At 49.7% G+C, this 19,783-nt stretch overlaps 2 protein-coding genes across 3 annotated transcripts in view; both read right to left on the bottom strand.

The window, feature by feature from the left end:
* Positions 1-10,885: 10,885 nt before the first annotated feature.
* LOC140340809 (rho guanine nucleotide exchange factor 19-like) lies at positions 10,886-17,567 on the bottom strand. 2 transcript variants are annotated; one of them, XM_072426210.1, is made up of 12 exons: positions 17,139-17,567; positions 16,590-16,660; positions 16,274-16,512; positions 15,621-15,781; positions 14,711-14,863; positions 14,288-14,414; positions 14,139-14,213; positions 13,553-13,645; positions 13,140-13,300; positions 12,734-12,895; positions 12,558-12,642; positions 10,886-11,360 (listed from the first exon to the last, which is right to left on the bottom strand). In XM_072426210.1, exons 1-11 carry the CDS (start codon positions 17,429-17,431, stop codon positions 12,579-12,581), a joined length of 1,599 nt encoding a protein of 532 aa, XP_072282311.1. In that variant the 5' UTR covers positions 17,432-17,567; the 3' UTR covers positions 10,886-11,360; positions 12,558-12,578. The 2 variants fall into 2 exon arrangements, with proteins under 2 accessions (XP_072282311.1, XP_072282309.1); XM_072426208.1 differs by having other exon boundaries at positions 14,288-14,417.
* Positions 17,568-18,447: 880 nt separating this feature from the next.
* Positions 18,448-19,783, bottom strand: part of ARHGEF19 (Rho guanine nucleotide exchange factor 19) — a gene marked incomplete in the record, with an annotated part of 23,991 nt that continues 22,655 nt past the window's right edge. Inside the window, 1 exon segment of the mRNA XM_072427015.1 lies at positions 18,448-18,902. Within this exon segment, the coding sequence (XP_072283116.1) occupies positions 18,745-18,902 (158 nt within the window).

A 19,783-nucleotide genomic window follows, 5' to 3' on the forward strand; every position in this document is an offset into this window, starting at 1 on the left:
TCCAGAACTTGGCTTTGTAGGAATCATACAAGGGCCCCTGAACCCCCCATAGTACAACTCATACAGACGGGCCGATCTGTGCCACGCTGGAGTTAGGCATTGGTGAGCCCCTAATCTGAAATGTGTGGGCCCCATAATAAGGCATTGGAGGGCCCCTTAATAAGGCATTGAAAGGCCCCATAAAAGGATATTAGTGGTCTATAGCCAAACACTGGTGGGCCCTTTAGCCAGGGCCTGCTTGGCCTGGTATGGCCAGTCACCGTCTTCTCTGATTTGACGGCTGTGATTCATCATCCCAGGTACAGGACAGGTACTCTTCAATCCTGGGCACCCCAGCCTCTGAAGGTGAGGCCTCCCCTCCCCCATGCACAGAGTCTTGTAGTAAGACAGGGCCTCTTTACAAGAAGTATCCTGATAATAACAGATAGCAGTGTCCCCGGTGTCCCTGGAGATGGCAAATTACAGACCAGAAACCTTAGCAGTCACATCTGTCAGCTGTAACCTGAGCGGATGGTGATGGACATATCAGGGTTGTCATTGTGGCCCCCGGGGACCCATCCCCAGTCCCCTACATATCACTGGACCACCAAATGATCAGAATCCAGGGGGGTTCTTAGGAGATAAAAACTGGAAAAAAGTTTCCAGCAATTCTGATTATTAAATCTTAAAATATTGTAGAGGAATACCCGGGGGTCACACACCGACTAATCAGTGACCTCCAGCAGATGCCAGGCAGTTATTTTTGTTTTTTCTGTTTTTGTGTTATTTGTCAGGGAAGGTAATCCTGTGGAAATGGAGGCTGGATGGGCCAAGAGGAGGGCGGGCGGGCCGAGGGGGGAGGGTGTGGGCCATAATTATGGCTTGTAGGAGACAATAAGGAAAGCTGAGAATTATTGGCTAATAGGAAGTACTAATATTCTCCAACAAGTGTCCCCTGTAGAGGTGGCCACTGTGACCCCGCCCGGGCCCCTAATCCCCAGGGCCCCTGCAGACTCTCATGGCAGACAATTTCACACCAGTTAACCCTCTAATTCCTCATTAACCCGGCCGCCATCCGAGGAGAGACGTACAGTAACCAATCGGTGCTCAGCACCAACGCAGCTTCCACTCACCTCATTGGTCGCAGCGATTTGGGAAATGTTAATCATACAAAGCATTGATTAATAATATTGATTATTGGTGAACATTCATTGGTTTTAATGGTAATTGATACAGATTGATTAGTATTGATTAGTATTGATTGGTGAACATCGATCAGTATTGATTCCTTATTGAGGAGTATTGATTGATATTGGTGAACACTGATTGGTTTTGGTCAGTTCTGATTTTTATTGATGAGCATCAGTGAGTATTGATCGGTATTGATGAATATGAATGATTATTGATAAACATTGATTGAGTATTGATTATCATTGATTAGTATCGGTGTCTATTGATTCCTATTGATCAGTATTGGTATTATTAATTATTGATAAACATTGAATGGTACTGATGGTTATTGATCGGTATTCATGTCTATTGATTGGTATTGATCATCATTGACTCCCATTGGTGAATATTATTGTTGATTATCAATAATTGGTATGAACATTGATTGGTATTTATCAGTATTGAGTAATAATGAATACTGATGAATATTGATTGGTACTAATGGTTATTGATCAGTATTGATTCCTGTTGACGGGCATTGGTGAGTAATATTAGTTATTGATCAGTATTGATTCCTATTGATGGGTATTAGTGAGTAATAATAGTTATTGATCAGTATTGATTCCTGGTGGGTGAGTATTAATAATTATTGATCAGTATTGATTCCTATTGATCAGGTCATTGGTGAGTATTATTAATTATTGTTCAGTATTAATTCCTATTGACGAATATTCCGGGGCCGATCCACTCGTATTATTGGACGCTGATCACTGACCCCTATGATCCATAATCCTGATTGTACGATGTGTGCCTTCATTTTCTGGTCCCTTCATTCTCCGCAGGGTTGTCAGCGGCCATGAGCACCGTCAGCCACACACAGCACAATCCTATCTTCTCTGTGAAGCTGACAGGAAGGTGTCAGGAATTGATTGGATGGTTGGGGACACCTCACATGGGTCTGTTATCTGGGAGTCCTAAGCACATTCTACATGTTTGCTGTCCCATATTTGCAGGGATGTGATGTACATACAGAGGCTGTGCTGGGTCTCTTGCTGGGAGTTGTAGTTCTGCACTGACTTCTGTGGCTTTGTAGGCCTTTGTAGAGCCCAGGCCAGACTGCAGGAGACTTCAAGAGCCTGCAGGTAAGTGACAGAAGAATACTGGAGAACCCCGGCAAATGCTTCCTATTACTGGAGACACCGACCATTACCAGACCTCAGGACCTTCATTCTGGGCCCGGCTTTGGTACCCAGAGTCACATGACCAGTATTCTTTACCTGGAGCTTTCTTCAACTCTCACCCCCCAATCATCATGGAGGTGACACCAGTGCAGGAAGTGGGCATTGTAGGGGGAGGGGGACACAATGAATAGACGGTCACATAAAGCCCAGGTGAGGGGCGGTGTTGGGGGAGGAGGAGGATGTTGTAAACCCTTTATTATTGTAATTTGCAACCTTATAGGACCGCTGATCACATGATGAGCCGGTAGGGAAGAAATAACCCCAACATGTGCCCCCTCCCCCCCAACAAGTTCATTCCCCTAGTGGTGGTGCATTGAGGTGCAAGGAGGATTTCCAGGAAAAAATCTAATTTACAATATAAAACCAAAACATTTTCACTCTGTGTCACCATCACAGAGATTCTTCTTCACTTCCTGTCCTGGTGACACAACAGGAAGTGAGATGTCTTCAAAGTAAGAGCAAAGCCGGCTGTCCTGTCACTTTGGAGTAGAGTTTGTGGGATGCAATGATCGGCCCCGGGCCCTATTACTGGGGCCCTATCGCTGGGCCATTTAAACATTTGCTCCCTGAACTCTCCCCCCCCGGCTGGCACAGTGTGGACGGAGCAAGGCATTCTGGGAGATGTTGGCAGGGAGTTTCTTCAGTCAAGTGGGGGCGTCAGGTCGGAGTGACCCCATTTATATTCTGGGCCCCTGGTGTCCGGTGATGGGAAACAGACAAAAGGTCGACCCATCCAAGAATAGATTTCAGCGTTTTTCTGCTTAGTGATTGGCCGGCTTCCTTCCTGAGAGTCTCCCTCCTCCCGCTGCAATGTGGTGAACAGCCATCCAACGCACAGACTGAAATAAAGGTAAATCCTGAGATTCTGATATCCCGGAGTCACCGACCTCTCTGAGGATCCCAGCACCGGTCATGGCACCGCCCCCAGCCTGTCATTGGCTAATGAAGGAGCAGCGGCAGACCGATGAGGTCCCCCGTCTGCTCTCACAGCCGGTTTATTTTTCTGGTACCGCAGGGAGCCGATATGACGACCAATCTCTGTACTTCTATTGGCTGCATTTCATTTTTAGGTGTTCTGTCCCCCCCCCGGTACATGTATGTGCCTGTCATGGGGTGGGGGGCCCCTGTACATGTACAGACGGGTGGGGACACAGTGCTGCGGGTGACACCTAACTGCACCGTGCCGGTCTGTCACACAGCACATTCACCCTGGCACGTTCACACAGGATGGGGGGTGACATGTCCAGACACGGTGTGTGTGGGGGGGGTCCTGTGCTGTCTCCGTGTTACACACGTGTGTGCGGTGAGGCGGGGGCTTCCATAGAATCCCCACGCATAAAGAGGACCTGTCACCATGCACTCTGACAGTCTCATATTTCACAAATCTCCACCTTTTATCATTAGGAGCCGTCCTAGAACTCCAGGCAGTGACTATAAGCTGATTGGTCTGCTGCAGGCAGGAGGAAGCATTTCCTCAGTCTCTTCTCCTCCAGTGATGAGCTGGGGCTGATCTGTGTCAGACATTTGTGAGTTAGCGGTGACCCCAGGTGATGGTGGATTCCTTGGCGGATCTGGTGACAGGTCCTCTTCCCCCCCCCCTGTATTCAGTCACCTCTTCTTCCTGTGTGCAGCGCAGGTGTCAGGAAATCCATTGGCGGAGCTCTTTGTAGTTCTCTGAGCCCCCCGGCCTAATTCTTACCTTCCAATGGCAGCTGTCCCGGGAATGTGTCACCCAGACACAGCTGTATTTAGGGGGAAGCAGCAGCTGGCGCGCCACCATCAAAGGGGGGCACATCCTGCCACCCCCCCAATATCTAACCGGGGTCACCATATGTTGGCCATATTGGGCTGAGCTGTGGTCACCAGACTTCAGTGCCATGGAAGAGGACCTGTCATCAGATGTACCCCTCCAGGGATTTATTACCCCACATAGAGATCACATGATACCCCCCGACTATTCCCCTATCTCTCCTGAAGGACGGCACCATCTTTGTTCTGGCATCTTCCCAATGGTTGTCTATATGGTGACCCCAAGAAGTGGCTCCAGAAATGCCGGGGTGACCCCTGGAGAGGGTAAGTTGCCCTTCAGACCCAGCGGCCGTTATTTAAAGGTAAATCACCGCCTTATCAGAACAAACATTGCAATTCATCCAAACCGCCATCCTGAGTTCACCGCACGGCGCCAGGGACCGCTGACCTCCCCATATCTTCTACAAACTTCCTGAACTCACTCCAGGTTGCTGTGCATCCTCCATGCACCTGTACACAAATCTCCATTATTACAGCACAGGACAATGGGGGTCAATCCCCCCATCAGTCTCTGGGCAGAGGAGCTGACACTCTAACAGGTCACATTTTATTGTTTCCGGTGTCAGATTTATGGTTCTGTCCATTCCTCGCCGTATAGTCATCGTTCGATTTCCCGGCAGTCCCTGGGGGGTTCGGTGTAGTAAAACGATAATTGTCGGTGATCGGGTTAGAAGGATCACTGGGGGGGAGGGGGAACTCGTAAACTGGCTGACACATTGGATGACAAGCTGCTGCCCTGGGGACAAAATGTACAACATGGGGGGAGGGGGAGGAGCACCCAGGATAAATTATTGGGTGCCAAAACACCATCCAACAAAGGCAAAGGCCACAACCTGGCCCATCATCCGACGCTGGGGATCAATACAACCCCCGATGATTATTGATCAGGATACAGAATATGGAATACAGGAAACCGACACGTCCCGGGTGGCCGCAGCTCCTTCCTCAGGGCTGGCAATGACACAACTGATATATAATATAGAATATACACGGCTGGGGCTCAGGACTTCACCTATGGTCCCCCTTCTCTCCTTTAGGGTCCCATCTAGTCAAGGGTCCTACCCTTCCAGGTTCCCAACCTCCTCCAGGGTCCCTAAATCCTCCAGGGCCCCCCAATGACAGATTGGCTGGGGGTGCAGGGGGCCTGGGGGGCTGTTGTGTGTTGGTTGGTGGAATGGTGTGGATGGGGCCGACATATCGGGAGCTCTGCGTTACATTTGGGGTAATTTCTGGTTCACCTTGCGGCCCGTATGAGGGGGTTCTCTGGCCTCACCCTTACACTCTGTGTGAATGTCACCGTCAGGTACACGTCAGGCCGGTGAATGTCAGAGGCAGATAAAGGAAATGTGGAGATAAGAGGAGGCTGAGGAGGAACCGCAAACATCAAAGTGGAAGCCGAGGAGCGCTGAACATCAAAGGCCGCAGGAAAAAACTTTATCTAAAACAAACAGTGGCCTAACCACAACATGGGGGGGGGGGCAAGGGCCCGGCTATTTATAACACCGAGAGATCCGTATCTGGGGTGGCTTCCTGCGTATCCAGGGGCCTCTGACTGCCATGGGGGCCCGGTGACCACAAAGTCCCATTTCCCCTTCTTTTTGTGTCCCCAGAGTGTTTGGATTCCAAAAATGTTGAGATTTTTCGGAAATTTTAGATTTCCTTTTGGAACAAAAGAATTTCCCCTGAGGGGCCACAGACAGAAATAAAAACCTGACAGGGGGTCTTACCCCTTCTATATTTCGGGGTTTGGATACCATGTGGGGGCCTCATTCCCTGGTGAAGGCGCAGAGTCAGGGGCCCCCTGGAAGCTGCTGGGCTGTCAGGGTATTTGTCTCTCGCAGGGGGCCGCCGCCGGGGTCCCTAATCCCCCTGCCTTATCGGGGGCGACCTCTGAACTTCCTGTTTGTGTATCCAGGGGACGGTCGTCAGGGGCCGGGTGGTGGGACAATGCGGGCCAGGATGGGGACTCAGCCAGAAGCGGGGGCCCATTCACCGGATAAGCCAGCGGCTTTGGGGGCCATTGTGTGCCAACAAAAACATCGCTGAGCCCCTCCCAGCATGCATTGCGCCACCCGCCTCATTCCAGAACATCACATGACTGGCAGCTCACCCCCGCCATGGGTGCCGGGCATGGAATGAACCCTGAGAATGTTGGGGGGGGGCCAGCACAGAGGTCCCCCCCCCCCACAAGGAGGAATCACCCCAAAATAATCCCGAGGGGAACGTTTTAACAATTTTATTTTTGCCAAAATTTCCATAATTACCAAAAAATATTAAACCTCCCATGGTGCATTGCAAATACTCTGCTCTGATTGGCTCCTCACAGATTGGTGTGCTTCTAACTCTTACGCAGTGTTCTCAGCTCCGCCCACCTCTACAGAACCCCCCCCCCCACTCATTCATGCGGAGGTGTTCTGTAGTTCTAACACATTTCCTGTCCTAGTGTGACAACATGCTACAGTGAAGTGAGCGTTGTCACCCAGGACAGGAAGTGTTCCGCTGGCGGGATCTCAGGACATTTTGGGGTGGTGGTTTTGCCGCAGTTGCACCTCAGATTTGGTGTCTTGTATGGGGCTGGGCGGTTTTGGGGGCATCCACCCCCCGCTACCTGTCTATGGCTGTCTCATTGGATGAGGTTGGGGGTCATGTGACACCAACAGCGGGATGGACAGCAGTGCCCCCCATTGACCTTGGCGGAGATGGGGGTGAGGTGTCCCCGAGCCCCCCATTTTTTTTTTTATAAGTGATGACCCCCCCGTGTCCCCCCGTTATGTGCGGGGACACCGTGTTCCCACAATCTGGTCATGTGACTGCGGCCCCGGAATGAAGCGCCTAAAGAGAACCTGTCATCAGATGTATCGGTGCTGTGTCTATTACCCTCGGAGGTCACATGACCCCCTGACAATGCATTGCTCTCCAGGAGGACGGCACTATCTCTGCTCAGGCATCACGCAGGGTCACTGCCACTTCCTGTGATTGGATACAAAGTTACAGTGATCACTGGGGGAGACTGAGAAAATTCTTCCTCCTGCCTGCAGCAGACTAATGACATCTCAGCCTAGTCACTGACTGAAGGTCATAAGCGATCTATTAAAGGCCAAGCTTTCCTGAAATACGAGACTGTCAGAGCACAGAATTCCTGAATATCCAATATTCTACATTTAGTGACATCGAGTTTTCCAGCAATGTCGGACGTTTCCTCCGTCTGAGGCTATCTGGGCCAGCTGCCAGTGTTACCCCAGAATCTGCCCCGGGGTGGGGTATAGCCCAGCTTTGTATGGTGGGGGAGGGGCGGTGTCACCCCCATTATTTACCCACGACATCATTTCCATGGCGCAGTCGATGGTTATTCCAGACGTTGGGAATGCTCGGCTCCCCTCCCCCTCCTCGCACCTCATCAGACGCCCGGCGCAGACATTAAATGACTTTCCAAGACCCCAATCACACGTGTGTGCGTGTCCCCCTGTCCGCGTGTCCCCCTATCCGCCCCACCCAATGGAAGATTTTCATACATCGGCGGAGGCCTCCCGTAACTGCCAATCTGCAGCAGCTGGAAAACTTACAAGAACTGGTCATGTGATCGCCACTGGGATTCATTGTAAGGATCAGCAACCCAAAGCAGTGAGGACCTGTCATCTCTCCCCCATGTGACCTCTCGGTGACAGGTCCTCTTTACATGGTGCAATGCTGGTACTTGTGGTTCATCAGGGGGGATGGGAGTCTGCAATTAACACCCCACTGTGGGGGGGGGGGGGGGGGATTAATAAACACCCCTCCCCCGGGTGATAATGGGGGAATTGTTTGGCATTCACAGCCAATAATGAGCTTCTGGCTGGGTGTAAATATTTCACTCCACATTCATCACATTCATGCCTCTGCAGGGTCTGACGTCTTATTAGGCAGTGAATGTTATATGTGAATCCAGGAATCGGATGAATGTTGTGTGTATCTTCTCCTCTATATAAAAGGAAAGAGGTGAATCTATTTGGCAATATGAAGGCTCCGGCCTGGTCCATGGGCGCTCTGCAATCTCTAATTCCCCAAATACCCGGCAATGGCTGAGCTCTGGGGCCCTGACCAGCACTCTGATGTCTCCTCCTATCAGTGGCCCCTTATTTCTACAAATTGCGTGGCCCCTGAGACCTCGGTTGCATGGATCTTATGTCCCCTCTCAGCGGCCATATTAATTATCACCCCCAGGGGGCTCCTTGTCCCATCTATGAGGAGCACTTACCCTGATTGCCTCCTGTGGGGGCAGAAGGGGCCCCAGATAGGCAGCTCCCAGGGGGCCCCAGCGGTTTAACAAGCCGATAGCCATAAATCTGCCAATAAGCAGCCACTGTCCCCTCCCCCGCATCAGACAATCATCATTACTGAACAATTAGGAATCCTGGCTGCTGATTGGCTGAAGGCTGAGTGGCCGGACTGGTCCAGGTGTGTCACCCATTGTCGGGTCAGCGGGGTCACTGATTGACAGGCCGGGGAAAGGACAAAGTGGATCTGGAAATGACGCTAATTGGGGGGAATTCATCTGACCTGCAGGGCGGCGCTGCCCACTGGTGGGGCCATAATGGTGCCCGAAGGGCGTTTGGACTTTCAAGCAAAATCTGAAGCCACCAGAGGGGCCCTATAGGGCCAACGTTGGCTCCATCCACCAATAAATTGGCCATTACCCCATCAGGAATCAATGGGGGTCACCCACCTCCTGCCCCCTCCAATCAGGACAGCAGGAGATGAAACAAGAATAAGTCCCCGGTGATCGGCAGAATTGGAGAATGACCGGACGGCGAATTTATCTCACAGACCAGGAGGTGAATGTGCCGCGTGATCAGCCAATCAGGTGCAACCGGGACATTCACATCACAGAGATCACCGTGACCCCACAGAGCCAGGGCCCACAAATCTGTTCATGGGGGTCCCCTGGGCTGCTGACAACTCAAAGGAGAATTCAATACTTCCTGTGGTGTCTCCAGCACAGGAAATGACATTTATTTGTTATAATGGAGGCCAGGCCGGGGTTCTAACCCAGCTAAGATAGCATTGCCCTTGGGAGATCAGACATCTACCCCCCCCATCCCCCACCCTGGGAATATTTCACCCCCAGGGGCAACAAACTCCATGCAGCTCTCAGCCCTGATGATAAATTCCTGAACATTGAGCTGCGATGAAGGGAAACTGATTGGATGGATTGGGGGGGGCACGAAACCAGCTGGGTGACCCCTCTGCCATCTGACACCCCATCCCTGACCACCAAAAATATTGGCACATTATAAGATGCCCACCATGGGGCTCCCACCACCCAGTGCCCATTATGAGGGGTCCCCACTATCCCTGTGCGGAGTCTGTACACCTGATGTGGTCCCCATAGGGTGCGGGGTTCTGCCATTTTGGATTTTGTGCTCTGTTTTGCCCGGAGTTCCCCCTTAAGCTGGGAGGTAATTGGAGGATCCAGCCAGCAGTCTGGCTGAAGCTCCCTCCAGGCCGGGGACACCAGGGATAGGGGGAGGGGTGATGGATGGGACAGGGGGACACCCTGCGGAGTGCTCCAAGCCCCAGCTCATGAATGGGGGGGCATTGTGTGCCAGGAAGGTGATGGATGATGGAGGGGCAATTCTCAGCTCTCTCCGGGGTGTCCCCATTATAAGAGAGGTGACCCTATAATTGTATTCTGATCAATCATTCCGATACTTTGTGTCCCCGGCAGGAAATCCGATTTATAATTAAAGGGGGAGGGGGGCAGAAAATACAAAAATCATTGAAATCACATTGTGGGGGAATTAAAATTTGAGAGTTTCCCTAAAACATCAATTATCCCCCCCCCCCACCCCAGCAGTCACCCCCTTCCCCAATTCCTGAGAAGCGTCACTCCTTCCCTCAACAGGGGGCACCCCATTGGGTGAGGCCTCTATAAAAGTTGGGGATTAGAGACTCCAGGGACCCCCATAATGAGCTGGGTGATTGGATAGCCTCCCCCTCTCAGGGCGGGGGGGTTATTTGCCCCCCTTTTAATCCCCACAAGGAGATAAATGTAATCCCATTACCAGCACAAAGTACAAAATCCTTTAATGACAGAAAAACAGAAACCCCCAGCACTGATAGAGGGATGCATTGCAACAAGAAAACACAATCCAAAAGATGAATCATTCACCTGGAAACTAAGGAACAATGTCTGTTCATCTCATTTATGTCCTCCAGATTCATACAGAGCCCTGGGGGCAAATCAATATATTGTATGATGGCTCACTGCCACCCCCACTGGTCACACTGTGTACTACAGGCTGCATCAATACCATCTGCTGGGCTGACACCTGATTGGAGGATGAGGTGGATTGGGGGCCCCAAACTGTAATCTTCATCTATAAAAATTGGAGCTGAACCCCTCAGCACGCCCAGAATTGGTATTCAGCCCCATAAAGCCCTGCCGGGGTCTCCCCCACTATCAGTTCCAAAGCACCGAGAGGTACGGCGACTATAAAGGAAGGAAAATTCCCCACAGACCTCCGGGTGTATAAAATGTTGGAAACCACCCGGGTGTAAAAAAAAAAAAAATGCTGGAAACCACCCGGGTGTATAAAATGCTGGAAACCACCCGGGTGTATAAAATGCTGGAAACCACCCGGCTCCTGATTACCATGGGGGGGTAAAATCGGCACCACACCAGCCGTGTTTATAAAAATAACATTTATTTCTACAGAACACAAAAATAAACTCACACAACATAGAAATATAAAAATCCTGACAAAGACAAACTTTTTTTTTGTTTTTTGACGTCTCATTTTTGGAACAATTTCCTTCACTTCCAGTTCTAATGTTGTCACCGGGACAGGAAGTGAAAGCAAAATCCTAGTGACCCCCCAGTGTTTCCCATTTTCTGTGAATCTCTTCTTCCAGTCCAGTGATTGGACATGGGGAGGGTCACATTCACCTCTCCGGGAGATTACCCCACATTCATAGGGTCACTGACTGATTCTAGGGTGTCCCCGATCCCTCTTTCCCCCCATGCTGGTCCCATAAAACGAGGACCGGTCATGTCTGTGGTTCTGGAATATTCCTCCATCGTCCTCTCTTCAGAACTTTTCACCCGAGTCAATTCCTTCTTTTTAATTGGTCATTAAAATTCACCAAAATCTGACCCCGGGGACTCAGAAAGGTCACCGACCTCTGCAAGGGAAACGATTGATAGATTATCAGTGCGAGAATGGGAGCCAATCACAGAACGATCTGATAGAACTGGGGACACATTGACCCCAATGTACAGAAATCTGAAATAAAAGACGATTGACCGGCACAGACAAATCGTACAATTATTTTATTGGTGCCGGCAATCAGGGGATATCAGGACCGGGAAAATATCGATACCTGGGGACGGTCAGCCAGTGTGTTCCCGGGTTCCAGCTCCGCCCCTTTCTATGAGTTCACTTAAAGTCCCGCCCCTTTATGTGAGCTCACTACAGCCCCACCCCTTTATGTGAGCTCACTACAGCCCCGCCTCTTTATGTGAGCTCACTATAGCCCCGCCCCTTTCTATGAGCTCACTACAGCAGCAGTGCAGAATCATGTGACAGGAGGCTGTAGTCCTACTCTAGAGGGGAGCTGCAGCTCATTTATCATGGCATTAAATGTCACTCGTCACAATGATAATGGGATTCTGCAACACATACAGTCCTATGGACTTGTACACAGGTATAATGACAGGTCCCATTACGGGCCAACTTCCCCCAGTTCCTGGACGCTCTCTATATTGGAAAACAGACTGTAGTTGGACGTAGGACAATCTTACAATGGGGAATCCAGCAGCAGATGGCCATTGACCAATCAGAAGCTGCAATCTGCCCCCCCATTCATCGGACCCATTGGTGTTGCTGCGCCCCCTCCAGGTGTTTTCCTGCGTCACGTTTCATCTCTGCGGAGAGTTTCACCCTGAGCCAAACATTCATAGAGCAGGTGAGGTTGTGGCGGGGATGACTGCTCCCCATTGTGCCGGGCCAGCTGACACCTGTGCCGGATCTATATTGGTGCCGAGACAGAACTGCTCTTTGTGCTGAACCCTCACCGGGCCGGCAGGTCACTGGGGCAGCAGCTGTATGGTGACAATAGGGGACTATGCTGAGGACCCTGGGGTTTAGGATGAACTCCTCGAGGGGTCCTGGAGGTGCTCCGGTCTCATCCTACAGTGGGCCATATATTAGTAAATGCATGCGGGAGGGAAGGGGGGTTTATAGAAGCCCCTTCAACCCATCCCAGACCTCACAATGACCCCTCATTACCTGGAAGCAAAGACATGAATATATGTAGGCCAAGTCTGCTGTAAAAACATTGTGGCCCCGGAGCTCACAAGGGCCCCGGTAGTAAATTTACCTCTGCGTGGGTCAGCGATGGTCAGGACTCCGCCCCCTGCGCCATCTGGCTGGTGATCTGTGCGATCCAATCCTCCTTCTCCTTTCTAAACCCAAAAGACAAATAAAAAGAACTCAGATGGGGCCACAGAGCCCAGCTGGGCCACTCAGACAATGAGGGATATCCCCGACACTTACTCGCTGGGGGCCTGCAGGACAATATCACAGCTCAGGCCCAGGTGGTTCTGTGTGAGACGCAGCAAGAAGACCGGACTGGGCAGACCCAGAGCTTTGGCTTTCACCCGGTCAGCTTTCACCCGTCCTCGCCGGGCGTAATCCGTCACCAAGAAGCGTCCTGTGCTGGGGGCAGAAAGGGTTAAATGCCAGGAGGGCCAGAAATAAATCTAATGAATGGCAGAATATTAGGGATTATCCTCTGACCCCTCCTCCAATAAATCAATGCAATTGCATTGTAATTGTGTACATTAGAAGCTGCAGCAATTATATAGACCCCACCTCATTCCCTGGCATCATTTAGCCCCTCCCCTGCTTGGATTTTATTCATGGCAGCTTGGCACCCCCACCCGGACTCCGGCACACTCACTCCGTTTTGTTGGACAAGAGCAACAAGTCACTAAAAAGATGGAGGTAAATGGGTTTGGTGGTCAGGCCGGGCCGATGTCCGGCTCCCAACTCCTGGAAGAATATCTGGACCAGTTCTCCATGATGGATGAGGACGCGGCTCCTGGAGATGAGAGGAACGGACTACAGGGAGGGAGAGAAGAGAATTAGGAGGATCTCCGATATATATTCGTTCCCATTCATATCGAATAAAATGATTTATTATAAAGTGGACCTGTCATTTCAGATCAGGACGTGACCCCATATGACACCTGAACAAAGATGGTGCCGAGGACAGTATGCTGCACTCTACAGACAGGTCCACTTTATGGCTGAATTGTAGTGATGGCATACAGTGCAATGGTGAGAAGGAAAGTGATCCGATCACTGCCTCACCTTTGTGTTCTGAAAGTCCATCCGCTTCTCCAGCAGAACCAGCTCCTCGGTCTGCATCATGCTGCGCACCCCCTCGTTACACTGCGACACAATCTGCACATACGATAGCGGTCACTGCGCCATACCAGAGGCTACACAGCAACATAGAACATTCCAGAAAGAAGCTACAAACTCCTAGTTGATGGATTTATATAACGCCAACATATAACGCAGCGCTGTACATTAAACAGGGGTATGAATACAGCAAAGCCGCTCAGCATTCTGCATGGACGCAGCTGGAATAAAACTTTCTATGCAAAATAAATAAATATCCTATAATGGTCCGATTCCAATTCGTTATCAGGACCACTGACGAAACCCACATTGCATGGGACCTCACCTGGCCACACCCACATTGCATAATTAGGACCTCACATGGCCACACCCACATTGCTTCACTGACCACCTACTTGGCCACACCCACATTGCATAATAAAGGCCTCACCTGGCCACACCCACATTAAACAGTCCACCTACCTGGCCACACCCACATTGTATATTTAGGACCTCACTTGGCCACACCCACATTTCATAATTAAGACCTCACCTGGCCAACCACGGACACAGCGTTCCTGATAGAAGACGCCATACTGGAATCACTCTGAGCCAGCTTCCGGATATTCTGAGAAGAGGATAAGGATGATGGATTGCCATAACACTGGCTACTTGCTGGCTTACTGTGTACCGGCTACTTACCTCCAGGAGGATCTTCAGCCGGGTGATCCTCTGGAATGGGAGGACCAGGAATGATTTTAGGAGTTGTCTCTTGCACACCGCCTGCTCCTCTAGCTTCTGAAGGACCTGCAGGAACGTTCCATTCTCTCTGCTGATACCAAGATGGAATGAAGGTGATTGGGAAGGATGGTGACGGGGGGAAGGGCAATGACAGGGGGGGCATTCAGATATTAGGGGAGAGGAACAAGAAAGAGCAGGACCCGTCTGCATGTAGGACGTCCCGTATCATATATGGTGGCCATGGCCTAATGCACGCCAATGATGAACTTTTATAAATATTGGACAGGTAATTCCCATTAGTGGGTCCTTCATTATTTTTCTTACGTTGCCCCTAGTGGTTGGCCGATGCAATTGTATAAGGTAGGTACACATTTCCCGACTTACACCAGTTGCTGCATCAGCCGCTCCTGGTACATCTGGTTGGTGACGTAGGGAATGTAAACTCGGTGGAAGTCTGGACAATGTCTCAGCACCCGGTCTCCGATATCGCCCAGGAAAATGTCCTTCTCCAGCCCTTCCTCTAGATCCAGCAGGAATCTGAAGACAGATTTATCAGGGAATATTAATGAGACATAACACGGTTATCTCTCCGGGGATATTTATAGAAGGATATGGAACCAAGCCACTGGGCCGCCCAATGGTGCACACAATGCAGAATATGCTGGTAACTTACATCATAGGGAAGCGGTGTATGGTATGGGGGGTCAGGAGAAGAGGAACACAGAACTCTAACCTGGGGTTCAGTAATACGGGTCCATGGGAAGAGAAAACTCCATTCATTGTGCTTTAATAGACAGGATTCTAAGATCTGATACTATGGGAGCTCACAGGTCATCAAGGAAGAGAGGAAAAGAAAAGGAAGGAAAAGAAAATGAAGAGGAAAAGGAAAAGAAAAAGGAAGAAAAAGGAAAAGGAAGAAAAAGAGGAAAAGAAAAAAAAGTGAGGAAAAGGAGAAAAAGAGGTAAAAGGAGAGAAAAAGGAAAGGAAGGAAAAGAAAATGGAGAAAGAAAAAGAAGAAAAAGGAAAAGAACGAAGAAAAAGGAAAAGGAAAAGAAAAACAAGGGAGGAAAAGGAGAAAAAGAAGGGGAAAGGAAAAGAAAAAGAGGAAAAGAAGGAAGGAAAAGAAAAACAAGGGAGGAAAAGAGGGAAAAGGAAAAGAAGAGAGGAAAAGCAAAATATCATGGGAAATAACTATACCATGACCCACAGAGAGGACCATAGGGTGCAGGACAGCCATGGAGTATAAATACAAAGTTATGGGATTGGTTGGATCAGAACATGGAATATCTTGTACCTCTCGCTGACCTCCTGGACACCGGGAAGGTTGGAGAAGAGCGTGTGCTTGTCAGAGGTGACCAGACACTCGGAGAGTCTTCGGGATTTCTGGAAGTGATTGACAGCTACAGACAGACTCCGCTGGTAGGAAGCCTCTGATGTCACCACCTCGAAAATTGCCTAAGGGAGACACAACCAGATCAGTCAGAGAGAGGCCCACCAACATGACAGGTCAATCAGAGATGAGGGCAGGAAGGAACAAAGAACATTTTAGGTTGATTGGTTGGACATGTCTGCCTTGACTGGCAATGGATGGGTGGGGTGGTGAGGAAAGTGATTGAGAGGTTTGCAATGAACTAGACCTCCGGGGTGCTGCACCAAATGCTGCAGTTAGCTTTTCTGGTGTCCATGGGCAGCATGTCTATTAGAACCAACCAACAAGTTCTGTAAGGAGCCTCCATCCAAGAGTTTGGGATGCCCATCCATGCAGATGAAGAAGACTTAAGAAGAAAACATCTCATTGTCACCCCAGCAGGATTCTGATCCGCAAGATACCGCTGGTTGACCATGAAGAACAAACCATTCCACCCATGAGAGATTCGCCATCTTTGGACCTGGCACCACAAACCATAAGGAAGCTGATCTGCCATTCGGGGCCCCGTCACCTCTTACCTCCTGCAATTGCCTCTGTTGCAGATTCAATGTTTCCAGTATTCCTCGTTCCTTCACCTCTGGAAGCTCCTGCCATAAGGACGATGCGTTGTAACGAGGAACTCCATCACCGTAACTTGTGAGAAAAGTTGGGGAAGCAAGGCCAGCCAATGACAGAGAGGAGTCCACAGAGAGGACCAATGGGGACTGGCCTGGACTACCCTTGGTATAGTGCACACAATAATCCTGATACAGAGGTTCTGCAGACGGGACAAACGGGTCAGATTATGGGCAACAAGTCTTAAATTCTATCATACACCACAGAAAAAGTTCTCACGTGTGTGGACAAATTTGGACGCCTTCCGCTTCTGACGATACGATCCTTTCTTCATCAATCTTTCAAAAAGGCTGAGTGGGGAAAAAAATATTATCATTGCAATTATTGGATGAAATGGAAGGCCAGAGGTCCCGGGGGGTTGCAAAATAAGCCAATTAATTTACTACACAAGGTATTGGGTCTCTGAGTCAGGATGGCTACAGAAAAAGCTGGCAATGAAACGCACCGGTGCAGGCAGGACCCCCACCCCCACCCAGAGCCCAGGGGCAGTTACTCCTTCTCTGCCCTACCCATAACAAAAGTTCTTCACCTAATTAGGGATAAGTGGCCAATTAAAAGATTAAGATTTGATAGAAATTAGCCTGGAGTTTTGCTTTGCTAGAACTAGGATGGTGTGAAATCACAGATCACCAGGTTGGGTAAGGATGAGGTTATTAAGGAAGAACCCCCCCCCCACCCAAGTGGGTAAATCATATTGTTCCAGAAAAAATAAACAAATGTATGGAAAGACAGAGCAAGAGGGAAAGCCCAGCTTACTGCATGCTGTACCTTGGCTCCTGGTGGGTGGGGAGTGCTTGTCCTGGCACTTCCAGCCCTTTTGGCTCCTCGTGGGTGGGTCCTGTCTGTCCTGTGACCTCCGGCCTCCTTGGTGCCGGGTGGACGGGTACTGTCTGTTCCATGGCTTCTGACATTCTCCGTTCCTGGAGGGTGGGAACCGCCTGGTCAGTGACCTCCAGCTTTATAAGTTCCTTGAAGGTGAAGGCGGTCTGTCCAAAGACTTCCTGTCTCTTTGGCTCCTCGTGGGTGGGAAATATCTGACCTGGGACCTCCTGTTCCTTCATCCCTGGGGACTTCCCGGATGAATGTTCTAATCTCCCATTACGGGAAATCTTCAGTACCAAAGAATCTGAACAATCACTGCATAGAAAGGTCTGATACTTAGGATTTTCAAAAACGTCCGATCCAGTGAGATTTCCTTCTGCAAAATGCAACAACTTTTATCAAAACCTGGCCAATCAGACCATACGTGTGTAAACAACGGCAGCCAATCAGAATTTACACGTGTAAACGACGGCAGCCAATCAGACCATACATGTGTAAACGACGGCAGCCAATCAGACCATACTTGTGTAAACGACGGCAGCCAATCAGACCATACTTGTGTAAACGACGGCAGCCAATCAGACCANNTGTGTAAACGACGGCAGCCAATCAGACCATACTTGTGTAAACGACGGCAGCCAATCAGACCATACTTGTGTAAACGACGGCAGCCAATCAGACCATACTTGTGTAAACGACAGCAGCCAATCAGACCATACTTTTGTAAACAACGGCAGCCAATCAGACCATACTTGCGTAAACAACGGCAGCCAATCAGACTTGTATAAACAACGGCAGCCAATCAGATTATGAAGGAGTGAATTGTATAGCGATCCCCATTTCACATGGAAGAACAGATGTTGGTGAATTGTTTTTGATCTGGAGAACATGGTGAATGTGCAGTGAATGCTACATAGATAACTATGGATAGCAATAACTTTTTCTGGAAATTTAGTAACTAATATATACTATAAAGTTGATATAAGTAATAACATTAAAGTATAATTCAGAACATTGTGACAATGTATCCAATGACAGGATTCCTGAATTAGGGAAAATCCGAGGATTGTGTATCTGCGGTGGGGTTTCCAGTGGTCGGCCTCCCATTGGGTGACATTGATCTGAGACGGTTTATTCACACGGCGGCCGTTCTCTGTTCTACATTGGATAATCCCGGCTCTGTCATCTTCCTGATCGCACTTTAATGTCAGCCTGAGGTGTGTCACAATCCCACTAATCCGGTGTGTAAACCCCCCCTCTGGAATCCAAGTGATCCATTGGCTGGTTGGAGAGGTGCAGGGCGGTCTGGGAGCAGCATGGAGCGTTAATATTTCAAGTACGTGTTTGCAGAATAGGAGTCGGGGTCGCTTTGCTGCAGCAGTCATTAGCGATCGATGCCATGGCGGTCACATGGTCAGTGTTTTACCACAAGATGACCAGGATGTGTCTGTTAGGTAGGGGTGGCTGAAATGTACAGGACATTAGAAAGTTCTATAAGTGGGTGGGGCTATCCTTAATGGGGCGGGGCATGGTCCTCCTCTGCGCGTTCATTCTATGGCGGTTGCCGCTCCAGTTTGCTGGTGGCGTGTTTGATCCGCTTGTTCTCGCGTAGGTTGCGCAGCCTGGCGTTCTTGTTGGTTATCTCCTCCACGTGGGTCGCTGGCACCCAGCCCCTCTCTCCGTCCGAGAGTCGGATTCCTTCCATCCAACCTGCCAATGAGAGCAAAGATTGTGAGCAGCACCCACATAATCCAACCCCCAGCACCCAGATTGTGCAGGACGGTCCTCAGGATAAACTATAGTCCTAGAGATCCGCATGGGCGTGTCCTACAGGCCTGCACTGCCACGTGTGTCACATGGTCATGTGATTGCATGATGACTGATGAGGGCCCTGCCGGATCTTGGTGCCCAGGAACAGTATGGTAACCCACCGGCAGGCAGGGAATCTAACAAGCAGATTCTATGGATGGTGACACTTCCTTAAGCTAGGTACACACTTGCAATAATTATCAGTGGAAATGAATGACTATTGATCGTTCGCCTAATAATCGTTAACAAAAAAAGTGTACAACAACTGACCAATGACCGTGACGAACGAGGATTGGCGCTGGAAATGAACGACTGCTCCGGCGGATCTAATTGAGCGACGATCGTTCGCTATCTATCGTGTATGGTACGGTCGTTCAGTGATCGTGCATGATTCTGTGGTACACTTTCTCCTTTCCATGTCACTCCCTGCATCGTTCAAACGATTGTATCTAGCGTGTGGACACTATTGGTGGATTATATTTGGACGATCGTATCATTACAACTTGTACAGAATTGTACACAATACGATCGTTCAAAATATTTGTGCATAATCGTTAGTGGTTCGTTTGCTAATGATAATTATTGCAAGTATGTACCTAGCTTAAGGAAGTGTCACCATCCATAGAATCTGGGTGTAATGGGGTATTTGTCTTATAACAGCATGCCTGGTACTGATAAATCTGCCCATGGGTGTGGTCATTATTTTGGGGTAGAAGGGCCAATGATTGTATGTCTCTGCTCACCCCTAAGCAATGCCCAGCACAGTGTAGTGATGCTCATTG

This window comes from Pyxicephalus adspersus, chromosome 11 (genome assembly GCF_032062135.1).
Source record: "Pyxicephalus adspersus chromosome 11, UCB_Pads_2.0, whole genome shotgun sequence".
Taxonomy (NCBI): Eukaryota; Metazoa; Chordata; class Amphibia; order Anura; family Pyxicephalidae; genus Pyxicephalus; species Pyxicephalus adspersus.